General features: G+C 39.4%; 3 protein-coding genes and 3 long non-coding RNA genes across 6 annotated transcripts in view; 3 read left to right on the plus strand and 3 right to left on the minus strand.

Annotated features, from left to right (window-relative positions):
- Positions 1-24,945, plus strand: part of LOC309497706 — a 403,367-nt gene that overhangs the window by 22,648 nt on the left and 355,774 nt on the right. The gene's annotated exons all lie outside the window — the stretch shown is intronic.
- LOC309497326 lies at positions 1,481-2,242 on the minus strand. The gene is made up of 3 exons (XR_014205498.1): positions 2,144-2,242; positions 1,880-2,015; positions 1,481-1,553 (listed from the first exon to the last, which is right to left on the minus strand). It is a non-coding gene; the product is annotated as an uncharacterized lncRNA (long non-coding RNA).
- Positions 3,058-4,273, plus strand: LOC309497949. The gene is made up of 3 exons (XR_014205778.1): positions 3,058-3,594; positions 3,715-3,840; positions 3,964-4,273. It is a non-coding gene; the product is annotated as an uncharacterized lncRNA (long non-coding RNA).
- Positions 4,418-24,756, plus strand: LOC309497687 (G2/M phase-specific E3 ubiquitin-protein ligase-like). The gene is made up of 11 exons (XM_082168013.1): positions 4,418-4,452; positions 4,724-4,776; positions 5,930-5,969; positions 6,047-6,114; positions 6,230-6,319; positions 6,445-6,758; positions 6,908-7,086; positions 7,317-7,489; positions 8,016-8,230; positions 8,310-9,254; positions 24,663-24,756. The coding sequence occupies exons 6-10, from the start codon at positions 6,599-6,601 to the stop codon at positions 8,543-8,545; spliced, it is 963 nt and encodes a 320-aa protein (XP_082024139.1). The 5' UTR covers positions 4,418-4,452; positions 4,724-4,776; positions 5,930-5,969; positions 6,047-6,114; positions 6,230-6,319; positions 6,445-6,598; the 3' UTR covers positions 8,546-9,254; positions 24,663-24,756.
- On the minus strand, positions 9,333-11,812 carry LOC309496230 (uncharacterized protein). The gene is made up of 3 exons (XM_082166183.1): positions 10,599-11,812; positions 10,122-10,340; positions 9,333-10,030 (listed from the first exon to the last, which is right to left on the minus strand). Exons 1-3 carry the CDS (start codon positions 11,444-11,446, stop codon positions 9,823-9,825), a joined length of 1,275 nt encoding a protein of 424 aa, XP_082022309.1. The 5' UTR covers positions 11,447-11,812; the 3' UTR covers positions 9,333-9,822.
- LOC309496022 (uncharacterized protein) lies at positions 20,483-21,893 on the minus strand. The gene is made up of 2 exons (XM_082165941.1): positions 21,449-21,893; positions 20,483-21,112 (listed from the first exon to the last, which is right to left on the minus strand). The coding sequence occupies exons 1-2, from the start codon at positions 21,773-21,775 to the stop codon at positions 20,642-20,644; spliced, it is 798 nt and encodes a 265-aa protein (XP_082022067.1). The 5' UTR covers positions 21,776-21,893; the 3' UTR covers positions 20,483-20,641.

A 24,945-nucleotide genomic window follows, 5' to 3' on the forward strand; every position in this document is an offset into this window, starting at 1 on the left:
GTCTGCAGAAACCGCAAACATGTTGGATGTACATGCTGGGCAGGTGAAGTGCTCCACATTTGCCATTTTCTCACATAGAAACTGGCAGAAAGTGTATTCCACAAAGCTGTGCTGAATACATCCACTGAAAACAATGTGTCAGCATTCACAGATGCTGGCCAATACCCACTTCTTGTGAGGTCGCTTCTGTCAGGTGTCCATTGTGATAGACACACTCTGCACGCCAAATTGGGCAAGTACAAGTCATAACGACCTAAAAAGAATCAAACATATGAATATCTTGTGACACACAACTGCAAAACGTATGAATATCTTGTGACCCTTAAATGCAAAACCAAAAAATAAAGGCAAAAACCTACCTACCATTTTTGCAAACCAAAATAGTTGCTCTGCCAGCAGATTCAAATAAAAATAAATAAATAAATAAAAATGTTTGTAGGGTCACAGGTGCACAGTCGGTCAGGTCTCACTGTAGGCAACAGCCGAACTAAAAAAGAAATTACACAATTTTGAAAAGAGCTTAAAGAAGGACTGCCTGATTGAGAACTATAAATACTACATAGAAGAAGTTCACACACACACACACACACACACACACACACACACACACACACACACACACACACACACACACACACACACACACACACACACACACACACACACACACACACACACACACACACACACACACACACACACACACACACACACACACACACACACACACACACACAATTTGACCAAAATAATCAGAGCAGTACCTTGATTTTTTAATGTATATTGTTGGAGAATTTTCCCTTGATTCATGTCTAAGTATGATGCAATGAAAAATGACAAGCATGAAAAAATAGGTCTGAAAAAGATGAGAGAATGGAAAAATACCCAGAAATGCAGAGTGTCAAAATACAGTATGAAACAAAGCACCATTATGTGAGGTTTGACCAATAGAGAAGACATGTCTAACTGTGTCAAGGTCACCAGGCGTGACAGAGGGGAAGAGATAGATTTGAGGGTGCCCATTGGGCACCTAGCGATAAGAAAAAAGTATATAAGACATGAACACTGGCCAATGTAACTTGAGATATCCGGATGGCCAGCCGGCTTCTCACTTTGTTGCTTGTCAATAAAGTTAATTCTTCTGACCTTGAACCTCAACTCTGAGAAACTTCTTTGAGACCTGAACCAAAAAGAACTATGAATTTGCCACAACATAGACTGTCGCAAGCTGATGATGATCATTGATGTTGATGTTGAAGAAGAACCATCTGAAGCTTCAACAGTTGTTGCCAGAATCTCCTGCAGTTTCTGCATCTCACTGTCTGAAAGAGGGACATGAAAAAAGCTCCTTAGTGGTTCTACAAAGACCCCATTGTGGTTCTGGAAAGATTAAACTACTTGGCTACAATATAGTGAAGTAACAAACAATCATTTCACACAGTTAATTTGATTAAAATAATGACAATAAGGAGTCAATCTATCAAGTAAGTGTTGAGAAGAGTTTTGTTCTGTCACCATGGGTACCCCCTCAGCTGGTTCACAAGGATTCAGGACTGAAAGATATTGGAATAAAGTCTCCCTTAAATAATTTTGCAGTTTGGTGCAAGTAAGTAAATCAGACATGGTACTCTAGCAGAAAGAAACATAACTCCTGTAATGTTACTGCATCACTCATTGATGCGATGTTCAGACAAAGTTTGTTTGGAAACATTACTAGCAAGGGGGCATAGGCATCCTGGAATGTGTGGGGATTGTAACAATCAAAAGCAGTGATAGGCTACATTTACAAGTGATTTAACCAGAGAAGACACAGACCAACCTAGCCTGGCTCCACACACACACATTCAGAATATACAGTAGGATACAGACGAAGACCAACCTGTAGCTGAAGAACGCATACGCGTTTCTCTGCTTCTGCTCTTTCTTTTCAGCAGTGGACGCCCTTCACAGTCTCTCTCAATCCACTGAAATTTACTCTTGCGGTTAGGGGATGTTCTTTTCTCATCTTGCTTTTCCTTGCATGACAGAAAGTCAACATTACATGTAAACACAACAGCAGTGGGTTTTCTCCCATTTTTACTCACTGTATGAATCCCATTAATTTGCAAAATGAGCAGATTGCTGTATAACTAAAGATGCTCACTTTCATTTGAGCCAAAAGCAGGTCTGCATGGAACATAGCATCCTCTGCTGCACCAATGTCCTGCTCAGCCATCTTAATTGTAAAACTAAATTGCTAACGTTAAAACTCTATTGGAAAAATAAGACATTGACTGAGTGACCAAAGAACACCATAAAAATATGAAATAAGGCAAATGGCAATATCTCTTATTTAATTACATTGTTGTACATATTGTTGTCAACGTGTCTTACCTGCTTGATGAAGTCCGAAGAGGAGGAAGTCGTGGTTGCAAGCGGGAGTTTTTAACGTCATCATTAACGGGCATTAACGGTTATTTTCCCAGAATTTCCACAGCTGGAAAAACTAGGTTGAGTATTTAAAAGGTTATCGTTAACATGGTTTAACGTTGATGTAATACATTGTTTTAGCATACCTTTCGCCTAAACGAGGAGCTGGGGGACGCAAGAAAAATAGACGTTTTACTCATTACTTCATTAAAAACGTGACATTTAGACTTTTTTTCAGCGTGGATCAAGGCAAATGAATGCTTTTCACCTTGAAAATAATAAATGTTTTTTACATTTTAAATAATTAAATAATAGAAAATTGCTCAGTGATCGTCAATACAACAAAATTCCATTTTTCTCGGTTTAATGAAAACCAAAATAGGTCGTTATGGCAGAGCTTACGGCGATAGCGTGTAGAATAGGTCAACATCCGGTTATTTCTCCACTGGAACGTGTTAACGCAAACGTGTAAGTTTCACGTTTGAGGGGGTTAAACCGTGACATCTACACGTTTTCCAAAGTGGACCAACATGATTATTTCACGTCCTGTCGTGATACCGGGTTGCAACGATTAGTTTGTACAGTATATAACCATTCTACGGTGGCCGGGAAGTGCAAAGCAACATTACAAAGAATTAAACACTTTTACAAAGAATGAAACACTTTTACAAAGCTCGAGACAAATTTACATTTTGGAAAACATTTTTACCTACCATAAAACACAATTACATGGGCTAAACACTTTTACCAAGGACAAAACAAATTAACATTTTAGAAAACAAATTAACAAGACGCAAAACACTTTTACCAGTCCCGAAACAAATTTACAAATGATAGATTCTTCACGGAAAGGGAATGTACCACATACCGGAAGTGACACGGAACGGAAGTAATGAGGTGAAAGCGGGTGATAGGTGTTGTTGGTGAGCGCGGTCAATTTGTGTTGTCAATGTGGAGTATATTTTTTTACAGTCTATGAGTATATGGCGTGAATGAAGTTTATGGTGACCGAACATGGACTGCGGCCGAGGGATGTTTTGCCCGTTTTGTGGCAAACACATGAACAGCTTAACGCGGTTTTGCTTTACGTGTGGTCGGTGTTTGGAGTTTTTAAAGGATGCGGACCAGACGGAAACATTGGAAACACAGGGGACTTCTCGACAGCTGGACACAGTGCTAAGCAAAGTAAGTGTAGCAAAACCCTAGCTATCTGAGGACATGTGAATAAAAGTCAGTAGTAATGCTAGCTGCTAATGATTTTTCGAGCGAACTTTCTATTTTGAAACGTAACTCTGTCCATTTCAGCAGAACAACCCATGCCCATCATACAAACAGTTCATGGAGTACAGAAGCTCGAAGTCAAAAGAACGACAGTCTTTTAACTATGGGCCAAAAGGAAGATCTAGGCCTAAAGAAAGAAAGCAAGTCCAGGTAAGTTGTAATGACCGTCCTATACAATTGTGCAATGTTCTATGTATTTGTGTGTGTGTGTGCGTGCGTGCGTGCGTGTGTATTTATTTTACCCATACATTAATTATATCTTTATTTTACTAGATAAACGTAGGATTGATGGGGCCACATGGAACTGATGGAACTGATTTAAAACCTCTAAGAGGAAAAACACTTCCGTTATTTACTGACCCAGAGGTAGCAGCACCTGATCTACTGAAACAAGCTGTCCAGAAAATGAGAACATTTAACAAGGACATGCACGAAGGACCTTATGTCCTTTTGTATCCAGACTGCTCAGAGGTGGTTCTTGTGCCTGGGTCAGAAAGGTCATTTAAATTGGCAGAATATAAAAAGGAAATAGGAAAGGCATATTCCAGGATTACTTTTTTCATTTGCCTAGAAAAACACTATAAAAGAGGTTAGTGGATCTCATAATTCAATATTTTTACATATTTAGATACTTTGCTGGAGGATAAATAATGGTTGTTTGATTTATTTTTTTCAGAGTACGATACCTCAGACTCTGATTCTGATTCTGAAATTGCCATCACAACAAGGAGCACAGCTGAATTCAATCGAGCTGACACTTTGGTACATCAGTTATTTCTCTTTTTTAAAAACATTTATGTATGTTTGTATTTATTCATTTTCATATAATTTATTAGATGTACATTGAATTTTAAGCATAACATCAATGTCCTGGTCAATATTTTAGTGGAAAAAGGCTTGTTTTGATTATTATACAGTTACTATTATACAGTAACACAGACAACCATTCAGCATTGATATATACTGTAAGTGGTAATGGAAAAATAAAAGAAGCTGTTGAAAGTTGTTGATCATTTTATCCGTTTCCTCTCAGGTTTTTGAACCACAAAATCGAAGTACTCCCAAATACAAACTGGAAGATGAAAGGTAGGTGTTGCACAAATGGACACAAAGGAACTTTCAGGCGTGCATGGGTTGAAATTATTTCTTTACTTCTTGACTGGAAATGATAATAATAATTCATATTTTATTGGCCTACAGTGCTTTCACTACCAGAAAAGTTTTTTTTCATTTAACTCACAAAACTGATAAAACTACTAGCAGATATTTCACTACTTATTCACATACACATTATACATGCATGTATATTGCTGCACATGAGCTCAACGTTGCTACATGCTATCGGCTGTTTCTGTAACTGACTGAGGTGCACCCCCTCGCTCCCTACCTAAAGGACCCACAGCTGTCTGTGTGAGCTTTACTTAACATCACAGAATAAATCTACTGAAATACAGTTGCTCTTGCAGGTGAATAAACATAAATTAACCAAACCATTAAAAAAAACACATGAGAATGAAGTGGGGGGTATCCACTGTCCCACATCATTGTCGATCCTACATAGGTACTATAGGCCTTTATTGAAGTGGCACGGTCATCCAGAACCAACTAAAATAACTCCAACACGTTTCAGCATCTAGCCTTTGTCAGGGAGTCAAATAGATGTAATGAGAGACAATGGGTTTTTTCAAGTGGTAATCAACCAATTTGCTGTATACATAATGTTTACATGATTTGACTATTGCAGGCCTGAAGGACACCTGCTGGTTTTAAGATGTTTACAACACCCACTCTAGCCCAGAAAGCTTTGGACACTAGAAAAGACCCATTGTCTCATTTCATCCATTTGACTCGCTGACGAAGGCTAGATGCCAAAACGCATCAGAGTTCTTTTAAATTGGTTCTGTATGACTTGGCCACTTGCAATACAAGCATTTTAATAGTTACAAATTAGTAGTTTGAGCTTTCTCTTATTTTATACCTTTTCCATTCAAAAAGAAACTCAAACAAACTCAGATTTGAGTCCAGGATGCGCTCCTATCCACATGTTCTTAAGAAATAATTTATCTTTAAGTTGTTGATGTGATCAGAGAATTTGCTCGGATGAACTTGAAACAGAAAATACCATATGTATAGTGTGATTTATAACAAAATAATGTTTTTACTACTACATGTTACTCAAAACTACCTTATAGCTTTTATCATGGAGCTAATCATTTTAATATGTTTTATCATGTTTCAGAGATGCACCAGGACAATCATCAACAATTCAGCCAGGACAGGTAATAAGGCAGACTGTGGCAGCATGACATTTCTTGCTTTCAGTGTTGTCGTTTCAGACATTTTAATCTGTTTTCAGATAGTAATATCTGATGCTGAGGATCTGGATCCACCTGAAACAAATCCAGAAAAAACTTCTTGCTACAGGTAAGTAAAAAAAAAAGGATAAAGACTGACATAATTTAGATTTATTTAACTGATTACATGGGGAAGACATTTGTTTGTAAGATGTTTTTACATGGAAATGGTAATTTCCCAACAGTAAATACACAGACCTGTATTCACCAAATGTTGAGCAAGAGGACGAAGAGCCGGTTGCTGTCAATGTGAAGAATTTCCAACACACAGCAATGTAATATGACAGCTTTTGACTATTAGCACTCGTAGTTACTCGTAGTAGCTAGTAGTTTTTTCACTGTACAATAGTTCTGGTATATCTGGAATATCCACAAATGAAGTCACTTTTTGTCATTACAGAGAGGAGACGGACATTACATTACCTGACATCGTAGCAAACCTGTCACTTCCTATTGATCATAAAAAAGTCAGCCGGTTCAACATCTCAAGGGCTAATGTTTGGGATGGGGCAGTCAGAGGTTTCAAGCGTACAACATATTCTGAAACCTGTGACATGCTGGTGAAATTTACTGATGATACTGGTGTTCTGGAAGAGGGAATTGACACTGGTGGTCCAAGACGAGAGTTTTTAACTCTACTAATGAAACACCTAAAAGACCGGCCCATTTTTGATGGACCAGAAGGACATCGGTTCTTGGTCTACAATGCAAATGGTATGCATATTGGTTAGATGTGTACTATAGGCTACTAATGGTTGGTTAATGCTCATTGACCACATATATCACATGACATATGCTTGTATATTACAGTTTATACAGTAATGCATTGTTTGTTTTATTTTGCAATGTGAATTAATTCACAGCTGTTAGGGAGGATGAATACTACCTGGCAGGAAAGATGATTGCTGTGTCAGTTGTGCATGGAGGTCCAGGACCCCATTTCCTGTCGGAAGATCTTGTACATTATCTTGCAGGCCAGCCTTCATTCAAAGCAACAAATAATTTAATAACTGATGAAGAAATAGGGAAAGCTTTGCAAGAGGTGAGAATAGCATAAGGCTACGTATGGTAGGTAGGGCAGAAGTTTACATAGTTCCTGCAGTGTTTTGAGACAATGTTTACTTATATTACGTGCAGAATTTATTTAATTAATTTATTAGTTTTCGATAGTGTAAGATTACACCATGCTATGTATGTCATTAATAAATAGGCAAGGAGATACAGTGCACACAGTTATTGACGGGTGTTTATGCCCATTTTCATGTCTTTCAGATTGAGAATGCTGCTTCATTGGATGCTCTGCAAGAATGTATGATGAGACACAGCACAATGTTACAGACAGCAGGTTGTCTGAGACATGTGGCTACTGTGGAAGAAAAGAAAGAAATCGTGTCAGACTACCTCCAATGGTATATTATTGACCGCAACTCATCTGTTATTGACAGGTAAGATGATATTTGTGATGATTTTCTTCTTTTTTTATGTATTTAAGCATGAATTTTTAGTTTAAAATGCCTCATGGTCCCCATCTTTGGTTTATGCAAGCATGTATATCTGTTATCAATTTGTCACTGTGACAGAATTTGTACCTTAGTGCATTTCAACTGATATGTGATGTTGCTTCATTCTTTGTCAAACTACAGTGCCTTAAGTTTTCACACAAAGTACATGGGGTGTGTAGACTTTCTGAAGGCATTGTTTGAGTGCTCAATCCACCCAGTCGTCTGTGTCATTCCTGTCTTTTGTTTCTATGTGTTATACTTACAGTCTGTAACAATTAACATTTAATGTGCAACGCAAAAATAGGGTTTCTTAGATCAATTTTCAACACAACCATTTCCCCCCCAAAATGTATGTTTGTTAAGGTGGATAGAAATTGTAGAGAAGAGAATATTTAATAGTTTTCTTTAGATAATTTAAATTCAATTGGCACTACACAGCAGTGAAACAATGTTTGTGTTCACTCTGTAGATTCAGAGATGGTCTTTCAACCCTTGAGTTTTTGAATGCACTACAGCAACACCCTACTTTGCTGGCCCCTGTCCTGTGCCACTCTGAAAGGCGACTCACTGCTTTTGAACTTGAGAGTCTCTTCAAACCTGACCTCAGTCCTTCGGGGAGTAATCGAAGACTTAAAGAAAGTCAAACCATGGCCTACTGGGCAGACTATCTCCTTGATTGTGAAGGTTTGTTAGTTCATTTGTTTTTTATAACTAGTTAAGAAAACACATGGCAATGATGTATCTGAATTGTTTTTCTTTGCAGAAGGCCAGGCTGCTGTGTCTGTGGAAGATGTTTTGATGTTTGCTACTGGGCTGTCTTCACTTCCCCCATCTGGCTTGGAACCACTGCCACAAATAGAGTTCCTGGATGACTCTGCGTTCCCAATGGCAAATACATGTTCAAACTCCTTGAGATTACCACTCCTAGACTCATACCCTTTGTTTAAGTCACAAATGGACTTTGGAATTCAAAATAGTCCAGGTTTTGGCTGTTTCTAAGCTATATGATGGATGACCCCTAGAGTTAAGACTGAAAAAGTTGTTGTTAAAGGGATACTCCACCGTTTTTTCATATTAAACTATGTTATTCCCTTAAATAAGACGAGTTGATACACATACCATTCTCTCATCTCAGTGCGTGCACTTAATCGCTCAGGCGCGCGGCGACACTTTGATAGCACTTAGCTTAGCCCAGTTCATTCATTAGGGACCAAACAGAGATGAAGTTAGAAGCGACCAAACACCTCCACGTTTTCCCTATTTAAATACAGTTACACGACCAAGTATGGTGACACAAAATAAAACGTGGCGCTTTTCTAAGCGGGTTAAAAAGGATAACTATAATGTATGGCGGAATAGCACTTTTGGGAGTACTTCGACTCGGTGCAGTAAAAAGTCACGCCTGATCCTGTTCCTCTCACTTCTGTCAATAGAACAAACGTGTCTTTTTACTGCACCGAGTCAAAGTACTCCCAACAGTGCTATTCCGCCATACATTATAGTTATCCATTTTAACCCGCTTAGAAAAGCGCCACGTTTTATTTTGTGTCACCATACTTGGTTGTGTATATACTCGTGTAACTGTATTTAAACAGGGAAAACGTGGAGGTGTTTGGTCGCTTCTAACTTCATCTCTGTTTGGTCCCTAATGAATGAACTGGGCTAAGCTAAGTGCTATCAAAGTGTCACCATGCGCCAGAGCGATTGAGTGCACGCAATGAGATAAGAGAATGGTATGTATCAACTCGTCTTAGGGATAGTTCACCCAAAAATTAAAATTCTGTCATTTACTCACCCTCAAGTTGTTCCAAACCTGTATGAGTTTCTTTGTTCTGCTTAACACAAAGGAAGATATTTGGAAGAATGTTTGTAATCAACAGATCTACAGGTTTGGGACAACTTGAGGGTGAGTAAACAATGATAGAATTTTCATTTTTGGGTGAACTATCCCTTTAAGGGAATAACATAGTTTAATATGAAAAAACGGTTGAGTATCCCTTTAAAGTGCCGTTGCCAAAGTTATAATGTTACAGTATGTGAGCATGTTCTTTTCTCAGTTAACATTTTGAAAATGTTTTAGACCCATGACTCTCAAACTGGGATCCCTTTGTGATTCACTGTTTTAGATAAAGAAACAATAAATACTCAGTACTATTTTTGATTCATTTACTTCACACTTAAAAACAATTAAGCTTTGGGTGACAGATTCATAAATATTGTGTTCAGACAGGCAGCAGTGTTTCACCACTACAAAAAAAACTCCCTTTTTGATCATTTCATAGCTGAGCCATTTCTTTTAGTTTCATGTACAGTCCTGATGCAGACTCCCAGTTCTCTGGCTTCTGTAACTGATTGTGTTCCATGGCAAAGTTCAAGTACTCCTGCATGTTTGGGTCCCCACAAGGAGTCATTGACAGGCTAGCCTCAGGAAGGGCATCCAGTTCAGCCTGTTCAATTTGAAATCCGCAGTCTCTGGAGCCAAACCTATGTTAAATATAAAACATAATTGCATTTCTTTTCATTTAAGTTAAAACGTTATATTAATACTCTGATCTGTTTATCACCAATGTATCACCTGTGTGGTAAGTAGTAGAGTTCATTGGGCACTCCTCCTGGACATGCTGCTGTCCTGGAAGGGCGAATCCTGTGACTGTTCCACAGTCTCACACACTCATCCAAGTCCTTCTGAATAACATCACCAAAGCAATATCTCAATAGGCACTGATGCTCATGACTCCCGTTGAAGTATCCAGCATCTCTAAGGTCTGCAAATAACTCCATCCAGAACTGAGACCTATAGAAATGAATAAAAATGTTTAGTTATACTTTCAAGTATAAACACATATGTTTGAATAATAAAATCAAAGGTTAGCTGTAATGAAAATTATGGTCTGTGCATATTTTGGTCATTCGAATTTCTTTTCAGGAACAACTACTTTTCCTGATGGGCAGGATTTGTTTAACATTTTTTATTGATCGTTTTTCAATGCTCGTTCCTGAGAAGAAAATCGAATGACTAAAGATGCAATGACCCTTTATGAAGACAACTCACCTTCCCTTTCTAAATATAGACCACCAGGACTCAATACGCTGGTTATTTATAGATGAGCCGTACATGTGGCTGGACGCTCCAGAGTAGTAGTCACTGTGATGGTGGCGTAGGGTACATTGAATTGCAGCCATTATGCCGTTCTCAGTGCCGCAATCAGTCCTCAGTCTCATGGGGATGACACCGAGGTTTCGCACACATGACATGAAATAGTGAGCAATCACTGTTGGGTTATTATTTGTTGGTCCACATTCAAGCCACAATACTTTACGTGAAAATCCATCTATGCATCCCGAAATGGCCAAACCGAATGGCTTAAGTTTGTCATAACCATCTGCATGCCACATATAGTTAGGTCCCATTGAGTGATAGGTTCTTCTTGTAAACCTTCTGCGTGCTCTGCTCTCACACCCTCGAGGATTAAGCTCCCGGAGGAAATTCATCACATCATCTCTCTTCACTCGAAGATTATACTTTTGTTTAAGTACCTGCCACATCGTGCGGTAGCCAAATAGTTGTCCAGGTCCACGAAGTTCAGATCTGATGGCGTTACTCACGGCGTTTGGAGAGGAATATTCCTTTCTGCGGTACAACCCGGCTTCGTTCAGTTTACTTTTAAGAGTCCTCAAGCTGATGTTTACACCGTGTAGACTTGACATCATGTCCACGATAACAGCGTACGAGTGGCCCTCGTTAAAATATTGAACGCAATGATGCAGTATGTCTGGTGTTTCCGTCTGGTCCGCATCCTTTAAAAACTCCAAACACCGACCACACGTAGAGCAAAACCGCGTTAAGCTGTTCATGTGTTTGCCACAAAACGGGCAAAACATCCCTCGGCCGCAGTCCATGTTCGGTCACCATAAACTTCATTCACGCCATATACTCATAGACTGTAAAAAAATATACTCCACATTGACAACACAAATTGACCGCGCTCACCAACAACACCTATCACCCGCTTTCACCTCATTACTTCCGTTCCGTGTCACTTCCGGTATGTGGTACATTCCCTTTCCGTGAAGAATCTATCATTTGTAAATTTGTTTCGGGACTGGTAAAAGTGTTTTGCGTCTTGTTAATTTGTTTTCTAAAATGTTAATTTGTTTTGTCCTTGGTAAAAGTGTTTAGCCCATGTAATTGTGTTTTATGGTAGGTAAAAATGTTTTCCAAAATGTAAATTTGTCTCGAGCTTTGTAAAAGTGTTTCATTCTTTGTAAAAGTGTTTAATTCTTTGTAATGTTGCTTTGCACTTCCCGGCCACCGTACCATTGTATGTTGACATAAAATCTACTTCAAAATCACCAACATGAATTATAGCTGCGTATTTATACTGGAGAATACTTTGATGCGCTACCACAGCGCATCCCTAAGGGAACGTCTGGCAATTCCACCAAGTGGTTAAAACGTATAATTTATTATATTATAATTTGATAAATAAAAATAAAAACCATTTGGTGAATTGCAGAATTACAGGAAGGTATTGGCACAATTTCACCTGTAATAAGTCAGTCTGGTCACTAGGAACCTACCACAAGCTTTGGGACATGAAAAAAAAAGCCTTTAGGTGAATTACAGTAGGCCTAATGTTTTTTATAAAAAACAAATTGTGTACTGTGCATATAGGGAGCTATTGGCACAATTTCACCTGTTGTAAGTCAGTCTGGTTAATTGGAACTACAACCTTTGAAACATGATACAAGACAAAATACTTTTATTAAAAAAATAATTGTTTACTGTAATGAAGGGAGGTATTGGAAAAAAAATCATCTGTAGTAAGTCAGTCTACTACCAATACAATCAAGCTTTGGATTTGGAATGTGTCCGTTTTTGAATGTTAAAAGTAATTTTAATTAATACAAATTATACGTTTTAATAACTTGGAAGAATTGGCGGACGTTTGCTGGTAGCGCATCAAAGCATTCTAGAGTATAAATATGCAGCTATAATGCACGTAGGTGATTTCGAATTATTAAATGTCAATATACAATGGTAAGCTACATACTGTTAAAACTAATAGTGGTGTTGTTACATTTTTTAGACTCAGTGGCATGGAAAACTAACTTTATCGCGCTCCGAGAGCCGTCTAGTGGTCGGGAGTATTTCCGTTGTGTTGCGGCTTTATTTTGTTGTGTTGTACATTTTTCGTTGTATTGTGGCTCATTTCCGTTCTGTTGTATTTCATTTCCGATATTTTCGATACTCAACGTCAATATCGATATATATCATCTCTCAGTTGGATAAAGAAAACATCTCGGTTCCGTATGTAACCCTCGTTCCCTGAAGGAGGGAACCGAGACATATGTAAATATACCAACGTACTGGGATCACATTAGCGTGCGAGATTTGCATATCACGCTCCGCCCCACAGCGCGGGAATAAATAGGAAGCGGATGCAAGCACCAGTTGTTTTTCGCTGAGGAGCTGAGCAGGATAAGGAAATTGCGTAAAGGTAGAGGTAACCTCTACCTCTACGAAAGAGGTAGTTCATAGGTAAATAAATTTGTCTTCGTCACTGACAGAGGAGCGAACATGGTCGCAGCTCTACGCGGCTTCACAAGACTGAACTGTAGTGCTCATATACTCAACTTCATCCTTTCACATGTATTCTTGTCCGCTGTGATGGACAAAACACCCGAAGTTGGCCACCTTCTGAAAGATGTGAAAAAAACTAGTCATCTACTTCAAACATTCCGGCCTGCAAGTGAAGCTAAGTAATACCGAGTTCACACTGCACGATTTTAGGCCCGATTTTACTCGCTAACAGGTTTTGTGAGACAAATGCCCGAAATCATAGGCAAATCGGTGCTTGTTCACGCGAGTGACAATCACGCAGTGTGAATTATCAAAGATATGATCAGACAATACAACCTTGAGTGTTCATCGGGGACAAAGATGGCATAACTAATTACAAAGTCTAAAAACACTGAGAAGACACTGCAAGGAGAAGAGAGGGGAGCTACATGACCTGGATAAGGAAATTGAGAGAAAGGCTTATAAGTTACGAAAAATATAATGCTGAGATATATCTGTTCTGATGCTATTACATTTATTGAAAATAACGTAATTGGGAAAATTCCAGGAAATTCTGAGCCCCAAAATAAATGATGCCTAGTCTGTAAGATGCAGTATACTACTGTAACTGATTATGTGATTGTGAACCTAGTTACACTAGTCAGACAAATAGTCAAACATGTAAGGCTGCAGCAGCCATTAACTCATTATATGTACACAAAAACAGAACATGACACAGAGAAGTAGATATACTACTCAGAAGAGCTGAATTCACCGGTTACCATGCTGTGCACAAAAACTTCTAATGAAAGCATCCATGTCTATAGTCTTTGAACTCTCAGATTCAATACGAAGTATTGACAAATTGCTACGTCTACTATCATAGTCTGATCACTTCTGTATCACTACTGACATAGTGGAGCGCAAGTGAGTTTTTACAAGTTTCAGTGTAGAGAAACTGCGCTCACATGAGGCACTACTCACAGGTAACAACAGCTATTTTTTGCAAGACGGAAAAGCTCAAAGAAGACTTCTTTAAAAGGTTCAAGAAACCTGGTGAATTCCATCAAAGTAACAGGAATAATCTGTCCATCAGACTTTTTCCTGCTTAAAATTCGTCTGGTCTGATGTAGCTTGTGTTTCAGGTCCTCCATATCTTCATCATAAGCCTTGGCTAAGAGGGCAATGCTTTCTTCATCCAAAAAGTTGCTGCTTGAGGGGTTAAGTGCTTGTATTCCTTTCATGATCCCAGTTTAATTTTGAGAAACGCCTCTCTATTTCTCCAATCATACAGTCAATGATTGGGTCGTAAACGTGTGATTTAAAGGTTTCCTTACTGTCCATCTCCACATGCTGTCCAACTGTAGATGTTATGACACAACCCTGCAGTGTTCTAGATAGCTGTCGTTTTCACTTAGGGAGTGGCATGTCTGAGGAAATGTCTTGATAATCTCATCCCAGAGATTGTTGAAGGAAGTCTCACTACGGTCCTCTTTAAAGGTTTGTTTCAGTGCTCCAATGAGATCAACTGCTTTTGACATCTCTAACTTGGGAGACTGAAGCATGTCTGATACAAGCAATGTAAATGTCTGAAATGTCCTCAAGCACTCTCTTGACAGCTGACAATCGATCCATTAGATTTCGACAAGTTATATACCTGCACGCCCACCTGGTATGACTCAGTCTCTGGAGTTCTCTTGGTGCTCCCTCGGACATCTCACTTTGCACTTCTAGCCATTTGTGGTGAACGTATGAACTGGAAAGTAAGTTATAGTTGGTTATTGGTAATTACCACAGGTAACAAGTATGTAAATGCAGAGCAACTACAAACTAATTTTCTAGGTATTTACCGGGTAAATATATGGTAAGTTATAGTTGGTTATTGGTAATTACCACAGGTAACAAGTATGTAAATGCAGAGAAACTACAAACTAATTACTAAGTGTACCTGGTAAGCATATGGTAAATGATAGTATTTTAGTGTGTAATTACTTAAGGTGATTAGTATGCAATTACAGAGAAACTACCAGGGGAAAAAAACACCACTGTTAAATATCAACACAACAAAGTACTGTGTACTTGTTACCTGTTTAGGTTGGTAATAACTCAGATTTAATTGTGTACTTCCTCAGAATGTAGGCAGCCAATTTTTAGAAACACCTCCAGTATTACCCATCAATTCAAGTTAGGTTTGTAGTTATCCTAGGGTTATGTTGGTAACAGTCCATGTTTATTTATTATTATCTTGAAATTAAGACGGTAGTTTCCAATAAATTACCTTGTCTTACATAGTTGTTCATTGCTACACCCATTTATAGAGGGGTTATCAAATAATTTACCTTACACTTACCTAACTACCCAGCAGGAACAGTTTTCCCTAATGTCATGGCACATCTTAAATACTGGGTATGTTCTTGCAGATGTTTTTACAATTTACTCAGTAAGTAAAGTGCAACTGTACTGTAAAATGAAGCCTTGTTTATTTCCATGGTATTACCGGAATTGTACCATATAACCTGATCATTCCCTTTTCCATATAGCCTAGTCACAATTTTTTACCTCGTATGTCCTGCAACGTTACCAAGGAAAACATGACAATTTACTCAGTAAGTAAAGTGAAACTGTATTGTAAAAGGAAGCCTTTTTATTTCCATGGAATTAATGGGATCTTACCCTATAGTCTGTAATAGCTATGTAACTGTAGCTATTACAGATTATAGGGTAAGATCCCAGTAATTCCATGGAAATAAAAAGGCTTCCTTTTACAGTACAGTTTCACTTTACTTACTGAGAATGTTCTATGTGATCTCATGAGAATATGTGTGTATTTTTATGTAAAGTGTAATTCTACCATACGTACATTTACTTACGTTTTATACACACAGAAACGTATAATACTGACGTATTTACAGCACTAAAACGTAAAATGTTTACATATTAACAGCACAAAAAACAAATTATTTACGTATGAACAACTGTAACGTTACGTATTCTTATTTATGCATATTAAAATCGTGGCATTAATGTTTTGACTCTATTGCATTCAAATGTCTTATCAATTACGTTTTCATGCAGTTAAACAAGAATACACTTTAAAACCTTAAATACCTTATTTAATCGTTTAACCATTTTAATATTTAGTTTATTTAGTGAGACACAAAATGTGTTTTCTCCAATAGGGAATGTGAAGGTACGTCACGCAGTGTTGCATTATGGGACGTGGGCGCCATCTTTAGAGGCACGATCTCTGTTTACGTTTTCGCCGGCCGTTGCTATGTCTTTTAATTGTGGGTGTGTTTGGTTAAAACGAGGTAAAATTGAAGGATAACGGAAGAAATGGAGAAGTTAAAAGAAAAAGAGAAGGGACCCTACCGAGATAAACTAAATGCCAATGCCAAAAAACTTTATTTGGACAAACTGTCCGAGATAAACAACATAGATCCATATGATTTAGCAGCCCAAGACTGGATTACGGATCCAGACGTACTACCTCCGCTCACATATCTGGACATAGTCAATTACCTTGTTTTTGGATTGAGTGTGTACACTTTGCAGGAGTTTAAGAGCTATAAATCCCTTCAAGCTCATGAACAGTTTTGCAGCGGCTGGGTACAAGACCTCCTCATTCACCGACCGGCTAACTGCGAGAGCACAGTCGTACTGGCAAAGGTAAGAAGGCACTTCTTCTTCTTCCGGAGTTTTATGGTGGTTGGCAAACCAGCTAAAAGTTTCATTTACCGCCACCAACTGGAAAGGACTGTGAAGCATTAACCAAGTGAAGCACATAATGAAATAATCAAATAATTCTGATAACAACAACAAAACAACGAAAAAAATAAAATAAATAAAATAAATATATATATATATATATATATATATATATATATATATATATATATATATTAAACTATATTATATTAACCAATCCCTTAGATACCTTATCAAAGCACTAAAAACCATTGTCTATTTCTGTGCGTTTTACTGACAATGTATTACGTATCTTAATGATTCTGTAAAATGTATTCTTTCTCTGTTGCATCCTGTGCAATGAATCTTTTTTGAGATAAAATTTTTTTTTTTTACCATTTTTACATTGAAATACATAATTTACATTTACAAGTTAGTTCGACAGTGTTAGCATAAAAATAAGATAATTTAGGTGTTTCTGCTTAATCACAAATTAATTTGTTACATGATCTGTCATTAATTAACATTTCTGTCTTTACTGTATGTTCAGGTGATGCACTCCCAGCGCCTTGGTGAAATTCCTCTGAAGGCTTGGGTTCAGGGCCTGAAATTAAATTAACACCCGACCACGCGCCAAATGCGGGTGAATTTTGCAATTGGCGGGTAAAACTGTCAATCTACCTGCCACATTGGCGGGTAGCCAATGAGAATTGAGTGATTCATTAGTTGTTGGGTTTTTTTGCGTCTGTTTTTTTATTTATTTATTTTTTAAGTCCGCGACGTAAAATACGATGTTTTGGATTTGCGAGTAAAGCCTTGTTTATACTCGACGCAGCCGCAAGAGCGCGAGTCACCGCAGACCGCGCGCGCACCTCTCCAGACGGACGAGGCATTTATACTTGACGCGCGTGCCGTTGTGTTATTCTTTGAAACGACAGGGGGCGACTCAGAGTAATTTACCTCTAAACCACCGGGAAACAGCAGTGAAGAAGTAGTTTGGCGGAAAAACGGTAGGGAAAACATGGCGTCTCGCGTGGACATGTACAAGCTGAATGCTGAACAAGAGTTATTGTGTTTGTTAGCTTTAACTAAAAGACGAAGGAGAAGAAGATGGTATGTCCGCCCATTAAACGCCACCAGGCAAATAGATGGAGAGTACAGTGTACTTGTTAAAGAAATGCGTGCAATGGACGAGCATATGCACTTTGGCTATTTTAGAATGTCTGCTCAGCGGTTCGACGACTTGCTACATCGTATCCGACCGTATTTGGACCATAAAAGAACCCACACCAGCCCAGTAAGTTTGCAAGAAAGACTGGCAGTCACGTTGCGCATACTGGCATCTGGAAGTGCCCAAAAATGTGTTGCCTCAAGCTACAAATTGGGATCAACCACAGTTTCAGTGGTGGTGAGTGAGGTCTGCCAAGCAATATGGACTGCATTAAAAGGCGATTTTGTGTCTCCACCAAAAGGCAACGAGTGGCTTGACATCAAGCATGAGTTTTGGAGAGTGTGGAACTTTCCCAACTGTTTGGGGTGTGTGGATGGGAAACACATCCTAATCAAGGCACCCCCAAATGCTGGAAGTGACTTTTATAACTATAAAGGCACCCACTCAATTGTTCTAATGGCAGTCTGTGATGCCAGGTATTGTTTTACTATGGTGGACATTGGCTCTTACGGACGTGAAAGCGATGGTGGGATTTTCAAGGACAGCATTTATGGTTCAAGACTTCTTAACGGCACTCTTGAACTCCCACGACCTGAAAACCTGCCAGGCACCAACATCAAACTTCCACGTGTTCCTAGGAGATGCTGCATTTCCACTCCATGTGAACCTGATGCGCCCATTTCCAGGTAAAAACAAATTGTGCCACATTAATTAATATAACATTTATTTGATATGATTGTGAATAATGTAAGAAAGAACATTATCTTAAATCTGTTAAATTGTTTGTTTTACAGGTGCCAACTTGGATGAAGCCCGTAAAGTCTACAATTATAGACACTCGCGGGCCAGACGAGTCATCGAGAACTCTTTTGGTATCCTTGCGGCACGCTGGAGGATTCTAGGGCGGCCAATGGAGTTTCATCCGGAAAAGGCTGTGGATGTTGTGAAGGCTTGTGTGGCTCTTCACAACATGTTAACCCTCACTGATGCTGCAACATCATCTGCATCCAAGTACATTCCTCCAAATTTTGCCGACGGTACATCAGCAATTGGGGAACAGATGCCAGGAGAATGGAGAAGGCTTGTTTCTGGGGACAGCAACTTGCTTGCTGCAGGAAGGATGTCAACTGCACGAGGATCCCGGGCTGCCGTTGCAGTGAGAAATGACCTGAAGTAATTTTTTCAAACACAACAGGGACTTGTACCATGGCAGGAATCTGTTGTCAGAAGGGGCTGTTTACAGTAAAGTTGCGAACTAGCAACAAAGTTATTGAACAGTGTTGTTGTCTTGTGTTTGTTTTGTCCTTTATTATACTAATTTTAATTTTAATAAAGCAATAACACATTATACATGTTGTGTTTTCATTCTTGTTATATAAACTGTATCAAAATGCTCATGTAACAATCAATGATCGATTTAAAATAACAAAAAATATAGTGGTGAGAAGATATACATAAAACCCTATTGATATTTAAACATTTCATAAATGTAATGTCATTCAAACATGCGTTACCTTTTTACTCTTTGGAAATGTTAATGAAAATAGTTTTTATTTTTTGTTAATATTGCATTTACAGTAACTGAGTTTGTAATTGCTGAAATTCATATAAAAAAGGTAATACATGCAGTATAGGCTTCTTGTTCTTTCACTGCATCCAAAGTAGTTAAAACAACTGGAGCCTTAAGGCCAATTTATACTTCTGCGTCGGGTTCGCGTAGAAGGTACGGCGTAGCATACGCATTGACGTGTACCATACGTCGTACCCTTCGCCGTACCCTGACGCGCACCTCCTCAAAAATGTAACTACGCGTCGCGGCGACGCGGACCGCAAGATCTGTGATTGGTCGGCTGGGTAGCATCGCGTTTCCTCCTACGCATTTCCGGAATGATCTTCTGCACTCTGCACCGCCCGCCCGCCATTTTTAAATTCCGAAGATCAGTGAAGAGCCATGGAAACAGACCAAGTGACCGAGAGATTGCTTGAAGAAGTGCGGAAATACAGCCATCTGTATGACTCCTTCAGTCGCCATTGCTCGTAGAAACCTAAACTCAAAACAGCCGCGAGGAATGTAAACACAGTGGAACTGGAACATTAAAACCCACCCGCGCCAACTAGCGTTTCGGCGGTGTAACTGCAGAGCAACACAGACATTCGCAGAAGTATAAATGCTCACGACGGCGTCGCCTACGTGCGTACCCTACGACGTACACTACGGCGTACACTCGACGCAGAAGTATAAATTGGCCTTTATTGAAGAGTGTTAAACTGTAATTTTATCAGCCGGGCAAACTTCTGCTACTGTAAATGTAAGCAGTTACTTTAGACAAGTGCAAACTGGGTGCTTAATAGAAATGTGTTTCTATTCACAAAATGAGAGGCTTTTATTGGTCGCCATCAATGTAAATGTTTCTATGTGTATAGAGACAAAAGAATGAGGTTAATCACTGTCTGTTACCATCAGTGTACTGCCTCACTTTTATTTATGAAGACATTTATGAATGCAAACACAAAATAAAATCTTTAGTTTTTGTTTTTATTTCACAGCAAACTATAAATACAAATCTCTTTTGTAAATGAATTAGAATTTTAAATAATACACAATAGATAAAAAAAAACGTTTCTGTTTACAAATTTTTAAGTACTTTGTAATGTGTGTAATGGCAAACAAAGTCTATGCATCGTTGTCCCTCAGTGCATCAAAAAGGACCTGATTCAGCTTGAACTTTACATCAAGCTTCTTCCTTGGGTCCACTTTTGCAAGCATGTCAGCTAAAACTAATGTAAACCTGTAGTCCTCATTGTCCTGCTGCATGGCACTTTGTCTCTCTTCGTCCAGCCTCTCCAGTCTTTTTAGCAGGACATCTTCAGTGCTCCGTTTTCTTTTACGGGATAAAGGACATGGCGACTGGAAGGGATGCTGTGGATTGCCTCTCGGTGATGGTGTTTGTAGGGAGGACAAAGATGGCGTAGGAGATGGTGGAATATGCAATGTTATAGGAAGTGGAGAGATGGGGGGTGGTGATGGCGTAACTGGTGAGGAGCTGTCCGAAGTTGTTGTCTCTGGAGGTGAAGCAGATGTTGAAGATGTTCCAGGTGACTGTGTGGCCATGGAGATATGATCATCTCTGGTGTTATCTTCCTCCTTAAAAAGGCAATAAGTAAAAAAAATCAATAAAAAGTATTTTAAAAAACACAATGCTACAGAAATATAGAATGCCTATGTAAACACAATGTATTCAAGTTCCTCAGGCACATTACTATATACTTACATGTTCAACACAGTAAAAGTATTACTTTGCTAATAACTTAAAAATTAAACATACAACTTAACTTTTAATTAAGTAATTACGTTATACAACATAGGCCTATCATACAATCTTACGCCTATTTACGTCAAAACAAAATTAAATTACCAAAAAAATACTAGTTAAATTCCTTAACTTTTAAAAGAGAAAAGGTAATTAAAAATATTGCTCACCTCAACTTGGAATTCCATATTGGAATCGGTTTCACGGTGCTTTACATACTGGGACAGCCAACTTAGTTCGTTTAATATTGGCGGATTGTTCTTGTATCCACCTGGGTCACCGCTTCTTCCATGGACTTTTTTCTTGGCTTTGACAAATTTGTCTCGAAGATTTTTCCAAACTTTTCGACAAAATACGTCTTCCTTCCCCAACGTCTTCGCAATTTCCCTCCAGGAATTCTGTGCCATCTGACTGTCTCTATGGTCCCGCATGGAAGGATCATAAACATGCTGGTACAGACGTACCAGCTCGGACAAAGTCGCCTCGAAATCGTTCATCTTCGGATGCGGCGCCGTGCGCGATGTTACAAAAAGTGCCGTGCACACCGCCAGGCGAAATTGGGTCTTGCGAACCCAACGAGCGAGACCGCCCACTCCGCAATGACGTCATTTTTGCCGCGCGCGCCTCGTGATCTTGCAGCTGCGTCGAGTATAAACAAGGCTTAACAGTATTAAACTGCTGGTGAGATGGGATGAGATGAGATAAAGCAAAGCTGATGTTGGTTATGGTACAATGACAGTTACACAGATGTATGTGCGTGTGTATGTTGAGTTGGGAACCAGTGAGAAAATGTCTGGTACCCGGTAACTTTACCAGTAATATTAATATTAATTTAGTTCTGCTTAACGGTTCAATTGACTTTGATTAATATGCGCGAGTGAGAGAGCGCAAGACAGCGCTCGACGTGTTGTTTGAAGACGTGAGAGTGCGTGCGCGCGGCCGGGGCTCTCTCTGCTCGTTATCGCCCTGTCAGGCGCAGCAGTCATTCTATTCTACATCACTTACCGATCAAATAAGGCTTTGGCGGGACAAAAATCGAGACGGCTTTGGCAGGACAAAAATCGAGACGGCTTTGGCGGGACAAAAATCTTCGGCCGGCCAAAAAATGTTAATGCAGGAAAACTCCTGACAATGCTCGTAAGCGTTTGCTGCGCTGTTTCTTACCTTGCTTTACGTTGACTTTACTAGTTCCAGCTTCACCGTCACCGCTTTTTTTATATTTTTTTATATTTGTTTAGAAAACCTCTATTTTCTTCTTCTCTTTTCTTTCCTCTTCTGAGCACCGGACTTGTGCTGACCGGACATTTTGAGCGTACTGAACTTCAAATTAAATGACAACATCAAATTTTGATCAGTGGCCAAACCATTTTTGTCTTGGGTGTGGGGGGCCCCAGTTCTGGTGGGGGTGGGGACATGTCAAAAAGTGGTGGGGACATGTCAAGGAGACCAGACCTCATGAAGATGCAGCAGCAGTGGAGGAAGAGGAGTGCATCTGCTCCTTTTTTGTGGACTCAGATTAGCAGCAGTCAGTATATATGAATATGACATATGACTATGTCTGTGACACAGCAAATCAATGAATAAAAAGATGCAGCACTTAAATGTGTATTCTTACAAGTTAAAGAACAATGTTTGTGTGATTTCTATTTTTCACCTTTATGAAAAAAAAAAAAAAAAAAAACTGCCTGGTAAAAAGTTACTGTGGCAGGTGGTCAAAAAAGTTAACTTCAGGCCCTGCTTGGGTTTATTATGAACACCAATGGTGAAGTTTCCTCAGCCCATTGTATGTGTATGGCTGGTGTTGCAGAGACTTGCACCCATGTTGGGGCCTTGCTTTTTAAAATGGAAGCAACTGTACGGTGCAGAGAATCCCTACACCATCACCTACACATTCAGAGCTAAGACAGTTTTACACTGATCTTCATAAAACAGGTGGCAAGTCTGCTATACTGAGTGTGCTGCCAGATTACTGCGAGGAGTTCAGAGATCCTGTGCAGCCTGTCACACAGTTGAAATCCCTTCACTGCCTACATGACCCCAGGCTTGTTGGATGTGACTTACCAGTATTGGAACAGCACTGCCAGGCACTACAAAAACCTGCTGATGTTTCAGAGGCACAGGCTGTAGAGATTGAAAAGAGGACAAGGAAACAGCAGAAATCTTCATTATGGTTTGCTGCTCGAGCAGGCAGGGTCACCGCCTCGAATATGCATGCTGTTTATGCTACTGATATCAAAGCACCAGCTCTGTCAACTGTAAAAAAGGTTTGTTATCCCAAGGACAGCAAATGTAGCACAGCTGATGTCAATTGGGGCATTACACATGAAGAGCAGGCATTGAGAACATATGTTGAAAAAAACAAGAGAAAACACAATGGCCACGAAGTTGCAAGTTGAAGTTGTGGGTTTTTTATAAACCCAGATTTCCCCCAAGTGGGAGCATCACCAGATGGCACAGTGAGGTGCATTTGCTGTGGGAAAGGTTGTGTTGAAGCTAAGTGCCCTTCCAAGTACAGGAACAGCTCCATTCAAGAGGCATGTTTGGCCAAAGACAGCAACTTCTGCCTTGAGGTTGTTGACGGAGAGGTAAAATTGAAACGCAGTCATCCATATTACACACAGGTCCAAACACAAATATTTGTGACAGGCAGTAATTACTGTGATTTTGTGGTTTGGACACTCAAAGACTGTGTTGTTCTGCGCATAGAACCAAACCCTGAGTTTTGGATGGCACGCATAAAGAAGGCACAACAATTTTTCGTGGCAGTATCCCTCCCAGAGCTCATTGGCAAACACTTCACTCAAGCCTCCCAAGCATCAGTGAGCAACAAAACTTTGCCTCTAACAATGATACAGAAAAACAACACAAGGAAGGGCAGTTACAGAGGTAGAGAGCACTGTTCAAAGAAACAGAAAAAACTTTGGTGTCTGTGCCACGGACCTGAGGAAAAAGGTGACATGGTGGCATGTGACAGTGAAAACTGTAGGGTCCAGTGGTTTCATCTCGAATGTGTTGGACTTGAGGATGGCCCTGCAGCAGACGATGTCTGGTTTTGTCCCTCTTGTTCCAAGTAAATGTACAATTAAAGGAGCACTCCACCGTTTTTTCATATTAAACTATGTTATTCCCTTAACTAAGACGAGTTGATGCATACCTCTCTCGTCTCAGTGTGTGCACTCAATCGCTCTAGCGCGCGGTGACACTCTGATAGCACTTAGCTTAGCCCAGTTCATTCATTAGGACCAAACAGAGATGAAGCTAGAAGCGACCAAACACAGTGTTTGGTTGCTTCTAACTTCATCTCTGTCTCTGTCTGGACCCTAATGAATGAACTGGGCTAAGCTAAGTGCTATCAGAGTGTCACCGCGCGCTAGAGCGATTGAGTGCACACACTGAGACGAGAGAGGTATGCATCAACTCGTCTTAGTTAAGGGAATAACATAGTTTAATATGAAAAAACGGTGGAGTGCTCCTTTAAGACTGACAAGAGCTGTGACTTAAGTTATTTGTGCGTACTTACCCAGTTTAAAGTTTCGAGTTTCTGACCAAAGGCATATAAACATTTAAATATTTACTTGTGCCTTTATTTATTCTGATGCTGTTGTATTTGTTTATTTTCTGGTAAATTTCTTTAAAAATCTTGTAAAGGTTGTGTGTGATATTTGTG

Source organism: Leuciscus leuciscus (assembly GCF_965113295.1).
Source record: "Leuciscus leuciscus genome assembly, chromosome: 4".
Taxonomy (NCBI): domain Eukaryota; kingdom Metazoa; phylum Chordata; class Actinopteri; order Cypriniformes; family Leuciscidae; genus Leuciscus; species Leuciscus leuciscus.

What these genes read in the sequence shown, in the direction of transcription:
- LOC309496230 (XM_082166183.1), bottom strand. Translation starts at nt 11,446, where the DNA reads ATGGACTGCGGCCGAGGGATGTTTTGCCCGTTTTGTGGCAAACACATG. An exon ending in TCTATATTTAGAAAGGGAAG is followed by an intron (nt 10,341 to 10,598) that starts GTGAGTTGTCTT and finishes TCATTTCTATAG; the next exon opens with GTCTCAGTTCTGGATGGAGT. An exon ending in CTCTACTACTTACCACACAG is followed by an intron (nt 10,031 to 10,121) that starts GTGATACATTGG and finishes TATTTAACATAG; the next exon opens with GTTTGGCTCCAGAGACTGCG.
- LOC309496022 (XM_082165941.1), bottom strand. Translation starts at nt 21,775, where the DNA reads ATGAACGATTTCGAGGCGACTTTGTCCGAGCTGGTACGTCTGTACCAG. An exon ending in ATATGGAATTCCAAGTTGAG is followed by an intron (nt 21,113 to 21,448) that starts GTGAGCAATATT and finishes TGCCTTTTTAAG; the next exon opens with GAGGAAGATAACACCAGAGA.
- LOC309497687 (XM_082168013.1), top strand. Translation starts at nt 6,599, where the DNA reads ATGCTGGTGAAATTTACTGATGATACTGGTGTTCTGGAAGAGGGAATT. An exon ending in CTTGGTCTACAATGCAAATG is followed by an intron (nt 6,759 to 6,907) that starts GTATGCATATTG and finishes ATTAATTCACAG; the next exon opens with CTGTTAGGGAGGATGAATAC. An exon ending in TAGGGAAAGCTTTGCAAGAG is followed by an intron (nt 7,087 to 7,316) that starts GTGAGAATAGCA and finishes CATGTCTTTCAG; the next exon opens with ATTGAGAATGCTGCTTCATT.